The following is a 17,558-nucleotide window of genomic DNA, read 5'->3' on the forward strand; positions in this document are numbered from 1 at the left end:
CGGGACGATTCGAGTTCTTCCTCACCTGTTAATGTCCTCCTGCGTCTGCTTTATGGAGTCGATGGCACTTTGAAGTTCGCTGAGGTCTGGACCCTTTTTCCTCAGCCGACTGTTATGCTTGCTTTTGTGTCCTGCAACAACATAAATCGCCGTTTTTGTCATTATCAGGGTACTGACTAATACTCCATACATTTCTAGACCTCCCACTGCTTTAAAATCTAAAAACTAGAATGTCACCGTTATGTTTATCACCAGTCCTAGCGATGGAAAACATGCCCACAGCACTATGCTGCCACTGCTTGATTAAGGAGCATCTGCAAAATATTCAAAGTGTTATTTACTTGTATTTTAATTTGTTTTTTCATATAGATATATTTATGTCTAATAAAGTTGTTGATGATGTTGTTAAGCCATTTTGTTATGCTACGTCCTTATCTTAAATGTATTAAATCCACTTTTTTCTCCAAATTTGACACAAAATGCAATAAAAATGTGACATTTTTGCTAATTTGTTAAAATTAAGAAACAAAACATACAGAAAAAATTATTAAGTATTCGCAGCTTTTTTTCTACGTTCTGTTGAAGCGCCTTTGATGGCAAACACAGCCTCTGGTCTTCTTGGGCGTGTCTAAAAGATTTGAATGTTTTGGAGTATTTTCAACATTCTTCATAAACCTTTGCTTTAGTCCACAATTTATTCTTTTCTTATCCCAATTATTGTTTGTTGTATCTGTGTGCCCTTTACTTCACTAATGACAACCATGAATTTGGTCATTGTGGGACAAATTTCTCTCTGTTCTATGATGTGAAGCTTTTTCAGTGCTGCCCATTATGCAAACTACATGTATTTCTGTTTAGAATCCATTTTACAACTTCAGAAAATGCTAGAAAACGCCACAGAAATTCTAAAAGAAGTCCACAGAGTGGTATAATTCCGTCCCGTTCATCTAGCCGTGTTTGCATATCGACATGCTCGATGAGGCTGACTCACGTTCGCTCCCCGACGAGTCATGGCGATCAGGTTCTGGTGAGGAGCAGCCGCTCTCGGGGCTCTTGGGCTTGTCGCTCTTGTGTTTTCTCTTTGGCACCGTTACCTGATTAGCCATTCGCAGATGGACACACACAAACATATGTGATAAACAGTTGGAACGTTATCAGCCAGCAAAAAGCAGATAAACACACAAATAAAAGGGCAAAGGAGAGAGAATAAACAGCGTTAAAATAGAGATTCTTGTGCAGGAAACTCCACCGGTGTCGGCGGATAACGGCGGCTAAGTGACACATGCTGGTGTATTAGTGCAATCATAGCAACACACAGCTAGCACTCAAAAGTAACCGACCAGGCGAGAGTTGGGACACAGAATTTGTTTGCAGTATTGAGGGCAAACTAGCAAACAGCTTGGATTAAACATTTTAGTTAAAATCTGATCAGAAACTCCTTAATTTAAGTTTCTTTTAATAATAAAAACACAATTTTACAAAAAAACAACCCAACTTCAATATTAGGTGCATAATTGAAGAAAACGATAAAATATAATGAAGGGAGTACAAGCAAACAAATCATGTTTATTTGTCTTTCCCATTTAGAGGAGTACAGCTCTATTTAAGGTGATATAATTAATATATATAGACACTATTTTTTTGCCTTCCTGCAGTTTTTTGGAGAGCAAAAAACTTCTGGCCAACGATGACGACCGTTGGTTTCAGCTGTCAATTTGTTGCTAAACCATAAGCGAGATATAAAAGAAAAGGGACGCAACGTTTTGCTATTAATTGTCAACACTGACAGCTAGATGAGGTCCAAGGGTTTCACATTTTGAAGGTAAGTAAAAAGTTTTAATAAAAAAAAACTAGCGAGGGAAAAAGAAGTAGATCAGTCATGCTAGCTTGACTTTGACAACGTTAATATGTATATGTGCTGCACAATTTCTTGCATGTCAGTTCAGTAAAAAAAAAAGGCAACCCACACACCAACTCTCTGGCAGATCATCAGTAGAGCAGGTGTTTAAATTAGCTAATCAATCACCGCTGGGTTCAGTCAATCACTGATTAATAATTGCAAAATAAACATCGAGCCTGAAAACGTAAGACCATAACGGACTGAATGTTCCACTCTTCGAGTGGGGAATGTTTTTGGTGTGGAATCCTGAAACATTTAAATATAATCTCAGCTCTGTTGGTTGCTGGGCAACGGGTCTGCGAGTAGCGTGAAGCCGACAGAGAGCGAGAAAAAAGCAGAATACGAGAGGTTTATTCTTCAACGTTATTTTCCCTTTGCCATGCCGCACTGCACTGAATTAATAACACTTACATCTCCAGTTTCATTTTGTGAACAGAACTGCTCTACCACAGAAGCGCGGCTATGGATGGCGAGTAAAAGGCCTGTCTTTTTCCCCTCCAGCGTTTGTGCTCATGTGTGAAACGTTTGGATGTAAACAATAACAGTTAACGTGTCTGCAACACTGGCTGATACTGGTTGTTGCATCTGGAAAATCGCTACTAAACACTGAACATTTTGCCGCCTTCTAAAATGAATTTAAACTACTTTAAGGGTTTGTGTTTGATGAGTCATGCAGACACAACAATGAAACAATGAGGAGGACAGAGCAGCCGGTGTAAGAGAAAAAGTTTTAGATAATGGATTAAAAAAAACAAAGGCACACAAGAGTCCAGGCTATGATGGCGGCAGCGGGGAGGTGGTGGCACAAAGAGATGAAACGACAATGGAGGCGGTGCGCCGGCTGATGCGTGAAAGACGGATGAGGCGGTGGCATGCTTTGTCACCGGGACAACATACCTGGCACTTGCAATTGTCCCTCCGCGGCCCCTGGTTACTCAGACTAATAAGACTGCCAGAACGTACCATAGGGGTGCGGTGTCGGACCTTGGTCTGGATGCAGCCGTCTATCTCAAACTGAATCAGGTCGTTGAGCGGATCCCACGGCCTGGTGCTGAGGAAACACACAAGCAGGAGAAATGAGAAGGCAAAAGAAGAGGGACAGAATCTGTTCTTTAAGTTTCTAAACTGGAGTACCACAAGGGTCGACTTTAGGATTCCTTCCATTTCCCATATTTATTCGCAAAATTAGAAGATTATGCCTACAGCTAAAGTGCGGATAAACTTTACTCACTTGACTTATTCAATGTTATGTGGCCCATTTCCAAGCTTCTAACAGGCTTTCAAGTGCTGTTGGTTCTTATTATGAATAAAACTAACTTTGTGTTTTCCAGAAATGACTCTTGTACTGCTATGGTGTTCCTATTTCTACCCGACCTTACAGAGAGAGAACTATTTGTATGTTTGGCTGGATTAACACCCAGGTTAACACAGGTTAACACCCAGGTGTGTTTTTTGCAACATGGCAGAATTGAGTTATTAGTTTACACCTTTGTCATGACATATTCTTTAGTGTAGATTAAAGCTTAATTCTTCTTGGGAGAGTGAAAATACTGTCTTCTAAATAATCTTGTTTATAAGTAGTGTTGATTTTGATATTTTCTACATTGTTTATGTAGTTCAATATAAATGTTGAACTAATACATTAAACATTAATCAAAAGGGCCATGCAAATTGAAGGTCAGATAAAATAGTAATAATATTAAAAAAAACACAATATTCCTTTGATCACGATAACTCTGCAGTTACAGTAGCCACCAGAAGGTGGCACCCTTACACTTTGCTAAGAAAAAACAAAGAAGCAAATGGGAATAATTTTAAAGAGAAGCCCATTAAGGGTTGATGTATTTTTTTAATAACTATTTTTTATAGCTGCATTCAAAATGCCTCATAACTGTAAAACACTTAGATGCTAAAAGTCGAAGTTTAGAGACATTTTTTTTGCCCTTGCGGAGGTGAACCTGGGTGCACTGGCTGGTGTGCGGGGCCAGAGAGGAGCCACTCACTCGGCATATCTGTAATGCCACTCTCCGGTGACGGGGTCCTGCTCGAACAGGGCGGGGATCCACTCCTCGCATTTGGCCTTGCGCTCCCGGGCCGCCTTCCTCTGAGCTTCCTCCAGGATGAACTTCTCGTTGGTGGCCTCCGTCTGGTCCTTGTTGTTGATCGCTCGAGTCACGTGCTGCCACAGTCTGGATTTTCATAAAAACATTCAAACCCATTTGGACATCCCTCAAGTTTGTCCTTTCATTCAAATAGTCTGGAAATGTTTAAAAGCAGAACTCTAAAGCAGAAGGGATTAGGATTATCCGAGGACAACGGAGGATGAATTCTTATTCTTATGAATTCTTATTTAAGTTCATTAAATAAATCCAAGTGCACCTTTCTGACTCGAAGTCCCCCTGCTCTTCAGGTGGGACGGTGTAGCGCGTCAGCCTGTTCTGCCTCAGCTCCGGCGTCGGGTCCCAGAAAGTATCCATCGTCCCCGTTTTCTTGTCGTTGATGAAGATCTCGCTGTCCTGTGAGAGGAAAGTCAAACACAATCATTAGCTGCGTTTCCATTAACCATATAATTGTTGAAATTGGAATTACAAAAATAATTTTACTTAATACACCAAGGTAGAAAAAAAAGTTTTTCAATAACACTTTTTTCACATCACACGAGTTATTTGACTATGAAGCGGATGTTACTGCTGGCGGAAACGACAAACAAGACGACAGGAAGTGTTAGAAGGATGTTTTCTAGTAACTTATCTTGTGAACAAAATAATTCACGTGTGATTTTAATTGTGTGTCTTATTTAATGAAAACAACGGCATTGCAAAATTGTGTTTTTTTCAACATTAGCAAAATACTGACAAAGTTAGCTTGTGAAGCTACTTTCCAGTCCAACCAGCTACTTAAAACCAGGATTTTATAGTGACAGAATAACTGAATCTTTGACTACAGCTTTACAAAACAACAGAAATCTAAAAAGACACATTCAAGCTACTAAAACAAAACAAATATTACAGGCAAGAAAAAAAGCATACTTAGTGTAATTTAGAACAATATGTGGAGTCATACCCAGTGTCCCTCCAGAGTAGCCAGGACCTCCTTTCCCAGCTTGATCTTCCCAGAGATCTGATTGACACAATCGCTGCTGCCCAGGAACGGCTAAAAAAGACAAGCAGGACGAGGGACAAGAGGCGAAGGGGACCCAAGAGGAATCGAGGACGAGGGAGAACAGGACACAAGATGGAGGTCAAGCACAGGACAGTAAAACCAGAGAGAAGAAATGGACTTACTGTTGTTACTTTGAAAGAACATTGTATTAATGTTTTTTTTCCTTTTAAATCAAATTTCTTTAAATATTTACCGATACTGCTTGAAAAGACACTCATAATCTGACAAGAAATCCTGCTGAACTGCCCTGTTAACTTCATTTTTAGTTAATTACATTTAAAAAAAATGTTTTTTCTTCTACTGAATAACTTAGATCAGACTCACTGTTTTTGAAATGAGTGATAGGAATAAACCGCTTGTACTAAAGTCACCTATCCTGTCCTGCACATACCTGCCGCTGGTTCATGACAGGGTAAAGCAGTTGGTAATGGTGGGGTTGGAGTTGGGTCATAGGGTTGGGTAAAGAGGTGGGACAGGCGGAAATGTTGACGGAGGAGCGGGACAATCAGAGACATCGCATAAGAAACATTTCTGCTCCTTTTACACTGACCATCTCCCAGTCTACGATGACCGCCACGAGTCTTGCAAACGTACCTTCAGTTTGAACTCGAGCTGAGCGCTGTAGCCCGTTTTCTCACACGCAATGGTGATCTGACCTCCCAGCTCCAAGGTCATGGTTCCATACAGTATGCCTTTCATATAAAACATGTTCCAGTCAATATAGATCAGCCAGATGCGCGGTTAAACAAAGGTTTGTGGCGTGCGCTCTGACCTTTACAGTGAGCATAGGGCATGTTCATAACGTAGTCCTCCCCTCGGTTGAGGAAGGTGAGCCGAGCCTCTCCGTCTAAAATGGCTGACAGGGAGTTTCCTGGAATGGGAGTGGAAACTCATCAGTGCTCTGTGAATGTTAATGAGGTGAGAATTAAGACGGCTGAGGTTGTTTGTACCGTAGAACTTGGACTTGGCGAGGATGCTGCCGCTGAGGCAGAACCCGTCTTTCCTGTTGCTGACGTAGAAGGCCGACACTGGCGGATGGTGAGAGACCTGGGAAGAGAAGGTTTTTACTCACAAGGCAACTTTGATTTGGCTATATACTTTCTTCCTTTAGGTCCCAAAATGGTGCATCTTACAAAAGAGTCATGCAAATTCAACATTTCTTTTCAACTTTTACTGCATATAATCTACTGAATAACTTCAGACCTACCCACAGATATAAAGTTTTCAGATATAGTCGCCTTCCTAAAATAATGGCTGATGACTGAAACCTGGACAAGTCTAATTTATGGAAGTAAAAATGAATAATTTCAACCAGCCAATAAATGTGATAGTCATCGCAATGTAAACTTCTCATCAGCACTGTATGCTAGCTGCTGTAGGTGGTGGTACCTGTTCTGCGATGTAAAAAGTCTTGCTGTTGGTCTTCTGATGGAGCCACATGCACCGGTACGTCTCTCCAATGATGGGGTTGTACGGCTTCTTCAACCCCTGTGGATTAAAGCAAAAACATGATTCAGCAGAGCAAAAATAAATATCATAAATAAAAAAATACACATAACTCAACGTGAAGTGAGTCAAACCGACCTTTGGCTTTTTGTAAAATCCAGAGATGTACCATTTCACCACCTTCTTCATCCGGTTGTAGGCATTCTCTTCAACTGCAGCTCTGGAACGAGCAAAATCGACTTCTACCTGAGCCATGTTGTCGTAACAACCACATCTTCTCCATTGACAGTGCATTTATTGAACAGAAAACACAGGAAGCTCTTACTCGGACAGGAAGTCTGCGTGGTAGTAGTAGTCGGACAGCTTGTCCAGGAAGGACCTCGGCTCCAGGATGAAGGTGGGCAGGACGACCTTGGAAAGATCCATGCCTGGCCGCACCTGCTTCAGCAGAGTCCAGATCAGAGACTTATTCTCCTCGGACACGGTCTCCGTCTGTGCAGCCTCGCCGGCCTGAAACGGAGCAAGTCGACGATGTTAGCTAAAACATCCACAACCAAAACCGACTAACTGTAGTGTGCCAACACTAAATCCCACTGAGGCTGCTAAGTCTCTTGTCAATGTGAAGGTTTCATTGAGCTTCCATCAAGAGTTTCATTTGTACGCTGATAGACTCTCAGAATGGAAATGAGAGTTAGCACTTTCACACTTGCCATCGTCTCACCGAAGTCTCTTAGACAGAGCAAATTGCAGATACTATGATCACAGAATGACATGTTGTGTAGAAACATTAAAAATAAAGCTTTTTATGATTCTACAGTTTAAGATTGAGATGAAAATGGTTGAAATCCTTTGAGGACATAACGAAAGTTTAATGTAAAGCCGTACCTCCCCCAGCTCTTCGTGCGACTGCTCCATGTACGGGGTTTCCCGCAGGTGCTCGTTGGGGTCCAGGTCGATGTACGAGTCGTCCTGGCGCTCCGACGTGTCGCTGTCGCTCTCCTCCAGGCCCTCAGGGTCCGACTCCTCGTGGTCCTGTTCGCCCTCCCGGTCCGACTTGTCCGAGTACAGGTCCGGGTCTTTAAGGTGGTCGCTGTCGTTGAACCTGAGACGAGACGAGACGAGACGGTTCAGGTGTGAAGGGGAACAGGTTCGCCAAGTCAATAATCAGTAAGTGGATCCCCTGGATTCTTTCATAACTACCTGTCAAGGATAAATGGTTTTCAAACTATTCTGCTAGTACATAAGTGCAGACTAAAACTGATATTTGTTGTAACGTCAACTCTATATGCGTCTCTCTGTCCAGTAGTGTAGGTCGTGTGCGCTCACTGGAAGCCTTGCATGTTGTGGGCTCTGAGGAGGCTGTAGAAGTTAATGGAGTGCTCTCCACCGGCAGACACTGTGCTCATGTCCTCCTTCCCCTCCCGGATCATGGTCCTCTTCAGCAGGCTGGAGCACTTCAGGGCCAGCTCCAAGGCGTCCATCCAGCATCGACCTGAGTGAAACCGTCCCAATTACACACCCACACGTCAGGAACAAAACTGCACAAGGTGCTACACTCAAAAAAAACCTTAATTTTGGATTATCGTTACTCGAATAAATATGTTTTATATCCCTTCCTGGAACAGTTTTTCTCAATACGGGATTGTGGAATAAGTGGAATGTAAAGAATTAACAAATACAAAATAGAGGCGTGTGACCAGAGAAATTAGTTATTCTTCAGAATCAGATGAATACAATTCCACGATGGACATAATGTTAACTTTCAAAGGATCTTTTAGAATAAAATATTAAATTCTGTACTTAGAGTACAGTTCTTACTGTATTTATTGGTTAATAATGATGCAGAAAAGGCATAACTTTTCACATTTTTGGACAAATTCATGACATTGTTATCCATTAAGCATTTTATGTAATGACAGTTAAACTTTTTATGTTATCCAAAAAGTAGAATTAAAATATTTGTTGGTTTCTAAACCAACAAATAGATTTAGATTTCTTGAAAAGTAACCTAAATCAGTAAAAAATTAACAAAGGTCAGAATCTGTTCGGTGATTATCAACTTAAATATGTTTTCTTGCAAGTGTTCAAAGGTTCAAAAAGTAGACCCGATGAACCTTACTGGTTGAAATAATGTTCCAGTTTGACTCATTCCAGCACCACGGAGAGAGACTCTGTGAAGCAAGACGGAACGGCTCTCCATGTTTCAGCACCAGGGACAGCATAATAAATGCTGCAACTCCTCCTGTTTTCTCTAAACCCCTAGAGCACAAGTATCAAACTCCAGTCTTGGAGGGCCACTGCCCTGCAACTTTTAGATGTGCCTCTGCTGCACCACACCTGAATAGAATAATTAGGTTATTAAGGCTCTGGAGAACTGATCTACACAAGGAGGAGGCAATTAAGCCATTTCATTCCAGTGTTTTGAACCTGTGGCACATTCAAAAACGGCAGGACAGCGGCCCTTGAGGACTGGAGTTTGACACCCTTGATCTAGAGAGATTGCACTAAAACAACATTAAATGTAGGTAAAAAAATAATATATTTTTATTATTTAGCTTAGTCTGAAAAAAGACATTTTCTTGCATTTTGTGAAGTTTTCATAGCATCTATTTTCCCAAACTCACTCACTCACATAAAAGTCCCATTTAAACACACTGAAGTTTGAAGTTCTGACAAAACAAAATGGGCAAAAGTTAAAGCAGTGTGAAGACTTTTGCAAATGATTGTGTGGATTTACTTACGCCACAGACATATTTACTCTATGCTTGGCTTGTCACAATACATTTTGCAGGACGATAAATTGTCCCTGAAATTATTGCGATAAACAATAATCCTGTACTTTTGAGAGCTTTTTTTACTAATGTAAAGACAATGGCAGACATTAGTAAGTTCCAATAAACTGTCATTTAGTACATAACACTCCACACTGCCACTGGAAGACAAATATCTACAGCAAAACTCCTGAAAACAAAATTGTTCTTCAAAAAAAATGAAATCCTCAGAATGGTAATTATTCAGCTCATTTTAATTCATCATGCGGTTAATTTATTCGTTTCTTAATGCGACTGAAGACAGCATTGGGTTAGATCGGTTAGTTTACTTTAGCGGCGGAGTCAGAGATTGATGTGTGAATGACAATCCGTCTCTCACCATCAGACTCTGATGCGGCGCGGAAGATGAGGTGGCTGCTGGGTAACGGCTGCGTGATGGAGCCCACTGCCTCTCCTTTAGGACCCTGAGGACAGAAAGGGACAGCGTGTTGAAAACAATTACAGAGCTTCAGGCTGACGTGACGGACCACGTCACTTCTGAGATCCGGCGCCGACTCTTTGGCAGATTCTCATTTCAGTTAATATGTTTACACTTTTGATTTATATTACCGTTTAGTTAATTCGATCCTAAATACAAACCACAGTGGATGTGTCAATTATGCAAACATGAGAGGGCTCAGAGGGGGCAGATGCAGGATGAGTGAGAAGCTAAATTTGGTGGTGCAGCGAATGAGCAGGGCAGCTCTCTTCAGAACGAGAAAAAAAACAAAAAAAACGCTGGAGAGCTTTTATGGTCAGTGATGAATAAGTAATTACAGCTGGAGTGGCCCCATTGAGAGCTGGGGACTGAGGAACAAACGGCGCGTGGGCTGCCAAATATGAAAATGGCTTCCTGGACAAATCATTTTCTTTTGTCTGTCCTAAATTACAGCAGGATGCTCTCATAATTATGACTTAATATCCACTTCTGGGTTTCAAATCCCAACCAGACATCTTTCTTTCTTTTGTTTTCCTCTGGAGGTGGACAAACCGGAGGACATTTAAAAAAAAAGCAACTGCTCTCGTTTTATTTATGGTTTTTCCATTTGAAAACTGTCTCCCATCTCTTAGAATTGTCAGCAACAAACACTTCCGGTGGATAAAATTGTGAATATATAGAAAAGCACCTCATAAGTGTTAGGTAAGGTGGAGGAAGTGTCATGCTGTGGGCCTGTTCCATAAGAACCTGATTGTTAAAGCAGCATCATTAAAGGGGCAGTATTATGTGTTTTCCAGGCACATATAGCCATTTAACTTCAGTTGTTATACAAAATGCTGTATATATCAAATATGACTTAAAATAAACTTTACTCCCTAATTTAACGCCTTGAAATTGGGCTTATGTCTCTTTAAAAATTTCTGTTCTTTCTAAAACGCCGCCTTTAGGAAGTTATCATAAAATGGCTCCTCTGTTAACCCTTTAACAACATTTTTACCAGCATTTCACTTAGCAGTAGCTCATAAATGAGCGCAGCAGATGTGCAGCTCCACCAGGTGTTTGCTAATTGCTGCTGGCTAGTCTGAAGGAGCTGAGTGACGGAGTGAGGCAGAAGCTTCGTTGTTCACTACATCCACCCCGGCGTTTTGCACAGCTGACTGGTTGCCATGGAGATTAAAGGATTTCTCAAACACGCATGAAAGAATCAAGGCAACACGCCATGTATGTTTTTGATGAGGGAATAACATTAAAACAAGACGTAAAGCTTCAAAAAAGCCGATTTTACACAATACTGACCCTTTAACTCTTTGAAATAAAATATGTTTTTAGTATAAAAAATAGTTTGAATCTGCCAGAAGTTATATATATTTGCTGGGTGTTCTGACCTTCACCGCCCAGATGGACTGCTCCAGTGGGTGAAAGAGCTTGAAGCAGAAGCCGTCCTTCTTGGACGGCCTCTCGATGAGCTCGCAGGCGTTCAGCAGCACCGTTCCCACCCACTGGCCGTTTTTGTGAGTCTTGTATATGAGGAGGACGCCCGGCTTTAGCACGCACCACAGCTTGGTCCAGCTCTTCAGCGTGCCTCGGATCTGCAGACGGAAACGTGTCAAACCTGAAGTGTTTTCTGCTTCGATGGAAAAACGGAAAAAATGGATGGAAAAAAAGGTGAGGCGGCCCCACCTTCAGCCAGTCGGCCATGACGATAACAGAAGGGTCTGTGATGGTGCTAAGCAGCTCCTTAGTCGCCCTTTTCTTTTCTTCTCTGTAGTTCTTCTTCTGCACCTGCAGAGAAAAAGAAAGAACACATTATATTTGATGTATTTGTTGTTTGTTTCACACATTGTTACACCGTGGCACAATCTGAACTCGTGAAAACGAGTGTCGAATGTGAAATAAGAACAAACGATCCCTGATTATACAAGACACACCCTGCATGAAAGCGGACTTTTACAGGCAGCCTCTGAGAATTAGGATCCGGATATGTGGGACTTAAGCTGCTTTAGAGCGTTCTCACCTTGAGGGACTCCTTCTTGGTGAGCTTTCCGCCAGACGCTGGCACATCCTTATCTGAGCCATTGTACAGCTTGGTTTCAGACTTGGGAAAAAAAGAAAAAGAAAACATAACATGTTTATCTAAGAAGACATCCCATCTGCCTCTCTACAGTTTCTACAACTCCATAGAAAATTGGCCGGTTTCTGTAAACTGTTCTGAAAATGACGCATGTTTTTACATTTCCCTACAATAAAAATCTAAATGCTATCTTTATTTTAGAACAAAATCATTCGTAAAAAAAAATACATGAACACAAACGGAAAAACAACAACATAGGAATCATTTTAGCAACCATACTTGTTTGAAAAAGAGTTAAAAGAAGTTTACTGTTTTTATTAATTACCACTCCTTTATACTAATCTTCAACGTATCCTTAAAACAAAATACATGTGACAGTAAAAAGTGTGTAAAATGACTGGCAACCGCAAATAAAATGAGGTTTAAACCCCATTTCAGACATGAGATTGGGGTGAGACGTTTACCTTCCTGTTGAATGAGCCTAAATATACAGCCAGAGCTACAGTGAAAAAGGCTTAAAATGGTCCAGTCAAAGTCCAGACCTACGTCTTTAAAAGAGTCTGAGGCAAAGCTTAAAGATTTATGTTCACAGACGTGCAACAAAAACATGCCACACTTTTCAGATATGTTTGGGTGAACTTCACCAAAATCTTAACTGGAGTTTGAAATCACAACACTGCAAGAACAACAAAATCTTTTAGAGTATTTTAAGTCTAGTTTCTAGTGCAAATATCTCTGTGCGTTTGAAATAAGACAAAACTAACTTACAAGTAACTTTGCAGCAAATTACTGGAGCTTTTTCTAAATCAATAATTCCACAAGACATTTTCCTCGTGCAATAAGCGAAATAATCTAATACTTTTTCATCAATATCCACTTAAAACAAGCTCCTACGTCTTGCTGAAAAATTACTTGTAAGTTAATTTTGTGTTACTTCAAATGTTTTCGTTCTGGAAACCAGTCCGAAAATACTTGGTAAGACTTTTGTGTTTCTGCAGTGAATGAAGCACAGTGACATGCCTGTATTAACAATAAACAGTTGTTAGTGCACTGGATCAGACCATACATTTAAAAGGAGTCATTATTATTATTATTATTATTGACAGACTGCCACGTTTTATCTGAACATTGGTAAATCTTTCATTCTGCACGTAAAAGCAGACAAACTAGAGCTGCTCAACGGTGTCGGTGTGTGATGCATGAGTCATCTCAGCTGGGTTTGACGCTGCTGATGCAAGACCGGGAAAGTAAAATAGAAAAACAACAAAGTAATCCTTCCTCATATTTAATGATTCTCATTACAACGAAAACAGTAAAGAGCACAGCTTAGTGTTATGAGCCATCATGGCTCATAACATGAGTTTTTGTCTTCTTACCTTGCTCTTTGATATGGAATTCGAATCCTCTTTCAAAGGCAGAGGAAGAAGGTCCTCCTTTACTCTCTCGAAACCTGAAAAGAAAGTAAAGAACAAAGAAAATGTCGATGCGCACTCACTCGTCAAAATTCATCAGAAGACTCAGACTAATGTTGCGTTTCTGGAAATGTCAAACGGCGTCGGCAGAACCGTGTCCTGAGGGAAACTTGACTTTCACTTCGGCGAATTCTCATTCCAATTAGTGAGTTTCTAACCAATTCCCAAAACCAAACAACGGCTCTCCCGCTGAGAGTGCAGCGGCCGGCGACGGGGACGCCTGGGCCTGTAAATATTTCATGGTTTCTTTCCCATAACTCCGGCACTCTGCTGCGAGCGCAGAGGAAGCCCTGCAGAGGCTCATTTTCAAATGTCAAGTTTGTGATATGGAACAGAGCCCAGAGGAGGAGTGATGTGCAGAAAATGATTCAAGACACAAATCACTGGAGAATACATTTGTTTTCAGTAAAGTCACCAGATGATGTGGGGAAAGATGCTGCCTTGATTGAAGGCCAATGCACCAATAAGTCATCTAAATTAGACAATTTACCCTGAAGTGTAATCAGCAGGTCTACTCCCTGGCCTCAATTAGGAGGTTAAACATTCGGTCATTGATTTGTACTGTCTTGAAAACTAACAATGGCTTGATTAAAAGAACACTGAAACAACATTCCTATGAAAGTAAAAATAAATCATAAATCAGCAGAAAGACTTCAAACTGTTGAACACAGTAGTAGAAGGTTAATGATTTGGATGTGGTTTGCAGTCGAACAGGCAGAAAATATGGGTGGGTGCACCGATCAATCGGCACAGATTTTCTTAATTTCAGGTGATTGCCGATTGACTGATTCTTACCCACTAGAGAATTTTTTTTTTCTTCAAAAAAGTAACAAATCCAGCAACTTTTTTCTGTGTTATTGAAGACTTTGGCAACAGTGGTTTTTTGGGGGTTTTTTTTAAAAATTGATATTGGCCAAAATCAGAATCGGTGCGCCCTAGTAAAAAGCCAAAGCAAGAACTTTGACAAAAGAAGCTAAAATAAAAATGCTCTAAAGCATTTTTATAGAGTGCATGCAAAAATGGTGAACATTTTTTGTTTTTTGGCAATTCTCTTACCAGGAACTTGTTTTAACTTCAACCATTCTCTCCTTAAATTTTATTAACAATAAGGATAAACTCCTCATATCAATTAAACTTTAGTTCAGATCAGTTCTGTCTCTTTGATTATGATTATGCTATTAAATTTGGGCTAAACTGACTTTATGTTTTAACTAGCAAACAAAAATATTACACGTAATCAAATAACCAAATTCAACCTGAGACGCCTAAAGATGCAACCTTTACTCTTAACCACATTATGTTTCCATGGCAACACATAACATGAAGACTTTATTGCTTTTTAACTGGTTATAAACCTTTAATAAGTTTTATTAGGTTAGAGTTTCTCAGACAGCAGCTTTGATATGAAATTTTAAACTAATTAGCTCACTCTCATGACCTTTTCCAGGAGTTAAAAATATTACCTTGGCTCAGTATCAAAGGCTAAGTGATACTTTGAGGAAGTATGAGGAAATCTCATACCAATTAAAAAGTAGTAAGTCAATGAAAACGCATTTCCTGGTTTTTATTTTCCATTTTACCAACTCCTCTAACCTCTGAGAAATACTCCAGCTGAGGAAGAATGACAGCTGCTGCAAGGACTTCCTAAGGGCAGAGTCTCCCAGTCTGAGAGCGAAACGCTGCCTTCACAGCCTCTTTCTCCAAAATCAATATTTTGTGCTTTTTTTTCTGCACATCAATGCCAAATCAACAAGAAACCGAGCATGACCTTCAACATACCGATTGCCGTTTTCATCTTAGCATCAGCAGCGAATATTTTCATCATAAACAGTCCTTTCTATCCAAAGCAGCATATCTGATGTGTTCTGACAAAAACACCACGCAGTGTTTTTATCAGATAATCTACAATTTCACTTAATAAAAAAACAAAAACATTTCTTTGCTTTCAAAGTACAATAACTTTAACAAATTTCAAATTGCGTCTTATTGAGAAATTTTTGTTCAATATGGAATTTGCCAGTCAGAGCTTAAATAGGTAAAATAATGAAATAGAGATGGTCACATTTAATAAAGTCTCATTAAAAAGGCAAAATGAAACAGAAATAGTCCTTTATCTTGGTGTCAATAAATCTTGATATATACAGTATATATTTTATAACATAGTGAGCACCACATCCCATTGATTGAACGTTCAAATAGAAAGTGAAAAGGGATGAATGTTTATCTGCAAGCCTTCAGTTGTGGATGAGTCACGCGGCACCACATCCCGACTGTAGCGTATATGTCTTTAAGAAAAGAGGAACAACAAGAACCTCTGTGACAGATCAGATGTTGGGGAAGAAGGGAGAGCAAATGGAATGCAAAGGTACAGGAGCAGCAGGGAGCGCACCATGCTGCTAGACTGGATGTTTTCCACATCCATTACCGGCCTCATAAGGTCAGAACCCAGTCCATGTGCCTTACCCGGAATGTTGGAGAGCAAATATGGCACAAGACAGCAAACGTAAAGGAATGCATGTTAAATATTTACACGTATTCAAATGTTATTTGTCTCGTTTGACATATTAGCCACATTTAGCATACACAGTGGAGTATGATATCCCACAGTAGCATGTGGGTTATCATATTACTGATAATCCACATGCTACTGACACTAGTGAAGCTAACCTTAGCACTGTTCCTCATTTCAGCATCAGAACCCCCAATTTGGGTCGGAACAGAGCTTAAACTAACCTTAGCATTTTAGGTAATTTTAGTTCATGCACATATTGCATAGCAAATGGAGTAAGTCAGTGTTAGTCAGTATGCTAATGATACCCCAGATGCTAATGACTACATTTTAGTTCACCTAAGCATTGTTGCTCATTTCCACATCAAAATGCTGGATTTCAGACACACACATGTTGGTAGGCTCCTTTTAAATGTCTTCCAAAATGTCCTAATTGCATTTCAATGTTTATTCTTTCTGCACTGAGTTCTTTCTAGTACAAAAACACATGTGAAGGATATAATTTGTTCTCCCCAGAAGTATTCAGTGCAGTTTCATCGAGGTATTTTGTAATCTAGTAAAAAAAAGTTAACATGTATTATATACGTATTATTTTCTAGCAAGTCTAATTTTTGAGGGGTAATGGGCCATCCGGTCAACAGATGGAGAGACGGCACGGGTAGGAAAGGTCATTTTCTGCTAGGTAGTGCTTGGACCAATATGGTAACTGCCTGCAGTTCTAGTTTCATTTAAACCTTTACAGAGTAATTGCAATTTCTAATGGACACACAGCTAATGATGTTGGACGAGAATTCCTCAGTGTGTGCTCTATTCATCCTAAAAATGTTGCAACAAGTTTAGATCAGACTTTGTTCTTCCACACCAAACTCAATCACTTATGTTGTTATGGTAACTTGCTTTTGGTTACAGTAGGTAGCCATTTTGGAACAGGAAGAGGCATCCCCAAACAGCTCAACAAAGTAGGAAGGATAAAATGATCACAACTAATGAAAAATAGCCCCATAATATAATGCCCTCAGAAACACAAGTGCCGTTTCCCTGGGCAACAACCAAAACCCGACTCGTCTGTTGAATCTACAGCACACCTGAGGTATGGCTAGATACCTGAGGTATGTAGATATTGACACAGCTGAAAGTTGCAATTAACTAGTAAAAAATAAAACATGTTTTCACTTTTGGAAACGTCAATCTCAAAGAAATGTCAATTAAATCTTGAGAGAGACAAATTCATAAATGCTTGCACAACTGCATCCTTTAGGTGCTGAGTTTCATATACCTGTAGTCATGGAAGGGGTTGGACAACCGAATTCAACGATGTAGAGGACTGGCCCATCACTTTCAACATATTATAAATCATCTTCCGAATGCTGCATCTCAGTAGCCCTTTCTGATTACACACTTCTATTCTTAATATATTTTTGGAGATTAAAACAGTCTCTGCCGCTCAGTCGTGCCTCTTAAGACGTGACGTTCTCGCCCCTGCCATGAAGCCCTTTAATTCATCAGCCCATCACTGTGCTTCACAAACAGAAATAAGAAAAGAAATTAAGTGAATGAAGCGTTAAAATGGTTGTGGGCTCTTAGTAAGAGAAAAATCAATTTTCCTTCAGATGGAGGGATATTTTAGGCATGGATGTCTGAATGGGAGAAGGTGCAGTAGGTTGCATTTCCATGGCGGCAGTTTTGCGTGGGTTGATCTATTTATATTTTTGGTGAGGCTAAGTTTATATGTACCACCAAGTAACTGTT

At 40.2% G+C, this 17,558-nt stretch overlaps 1 protein-coding gene across 8 annotated transcripts in view; it reads right to left on the bottom strand.

The window, feature by feature from the left end:
* Nucleotides 1–17,558, bottom strand: part of osbpl8 (oxysterol binding protein-like 8) — a 70,106-nt gene that overhangs the window by 3,951 nt on the left and 48,597 nt on the right. For 4 of the 8 annotated variants that reach the window (XM_032588984.1, XM_032588985.1, XM_032588989.1 and 1 more), the window contains 19 exons: nt 13,205–13,279; nt 11,772–11,852; nt 11,438–11,539; nt 11,143–11,346; nt 9,659–9,743; nt 7,835–8,000; nt 7,394–7,610; nt 6,834–7,018; nt 6,647–6,728; nt 6,452–6,550; nt 6,013–6,109; nt 5,835–5,933; nt 5,657–5,754; nt 4,964–5,053; nt 4,280–4,416; nt 3,904–4,089; nt 2,798–2,951; nt 992–1,094; nt 26–131 (listed from right to left, as the gene is read on the bottom strand). In XM_032588984.1, coding sequence (XP_032444875.1) covers nt 26–131; nt 992–1,094; nt 2,798–2,951; nt 3,904–4,089; nt 4,280–4,416; nt 4,964–5,053; nt 5,657–5,754; nt 5,835–5,933; nt 6,013–6,109; nt 6,452–6,550; nt 6,647–6,728; nt 6,834–7,018; nt 7,394–7,610; nt 7,835–8,000; nt 9,659–9,743; nt 11,143–11,346; nt 11,438–11,539; nt 11,772–11,852; nt 13,205–13,279 — 2,366 coding nt within the window. The remainder of the gene's footprint in view (nt 1–25; nt 132–991; nt 1,095–2,797; nt 2,952–3,903; nt 4,090–4,279; nt 4,417–4,963; nt 5,054–5,656; nt 5,755–5,834; nt 5,934–6,012; nt 6,110–6,451; nt 6,551–6,646; nt 6,729–6,833; nt 7,019–7,393; nt 7,611–7,834; nt 8,001–9,658; nt 9,744–11,142; nt 11,347–11,437; nt 11,540–11,771; nt 11,853–13,204; nt 13,280–17,558) is intronic. The other 4 variants (XM_032588986.1, XM_032588988.1, XM_032588987.1 and 1 more) reach the window with 3 other exon arrangements.

The sequence above is a fragment of the Xiphophorus hellerii genome, chromosome 17, assembly GCF_003331165.1.
Source record: "Xiphophorus hellerii strain 12219 chromosome 17, Xiphophorus_hellerii-4.1, whole genome shotgun sequence".
Taxonomy (NCBI): domain Eukaryota; kingdom Metazoa; phylum Chordata; class Actinopteri; order Cyprinodontiformes; family Poeciliidae; genus Xiphophorus; species Xiphophorus hellerii.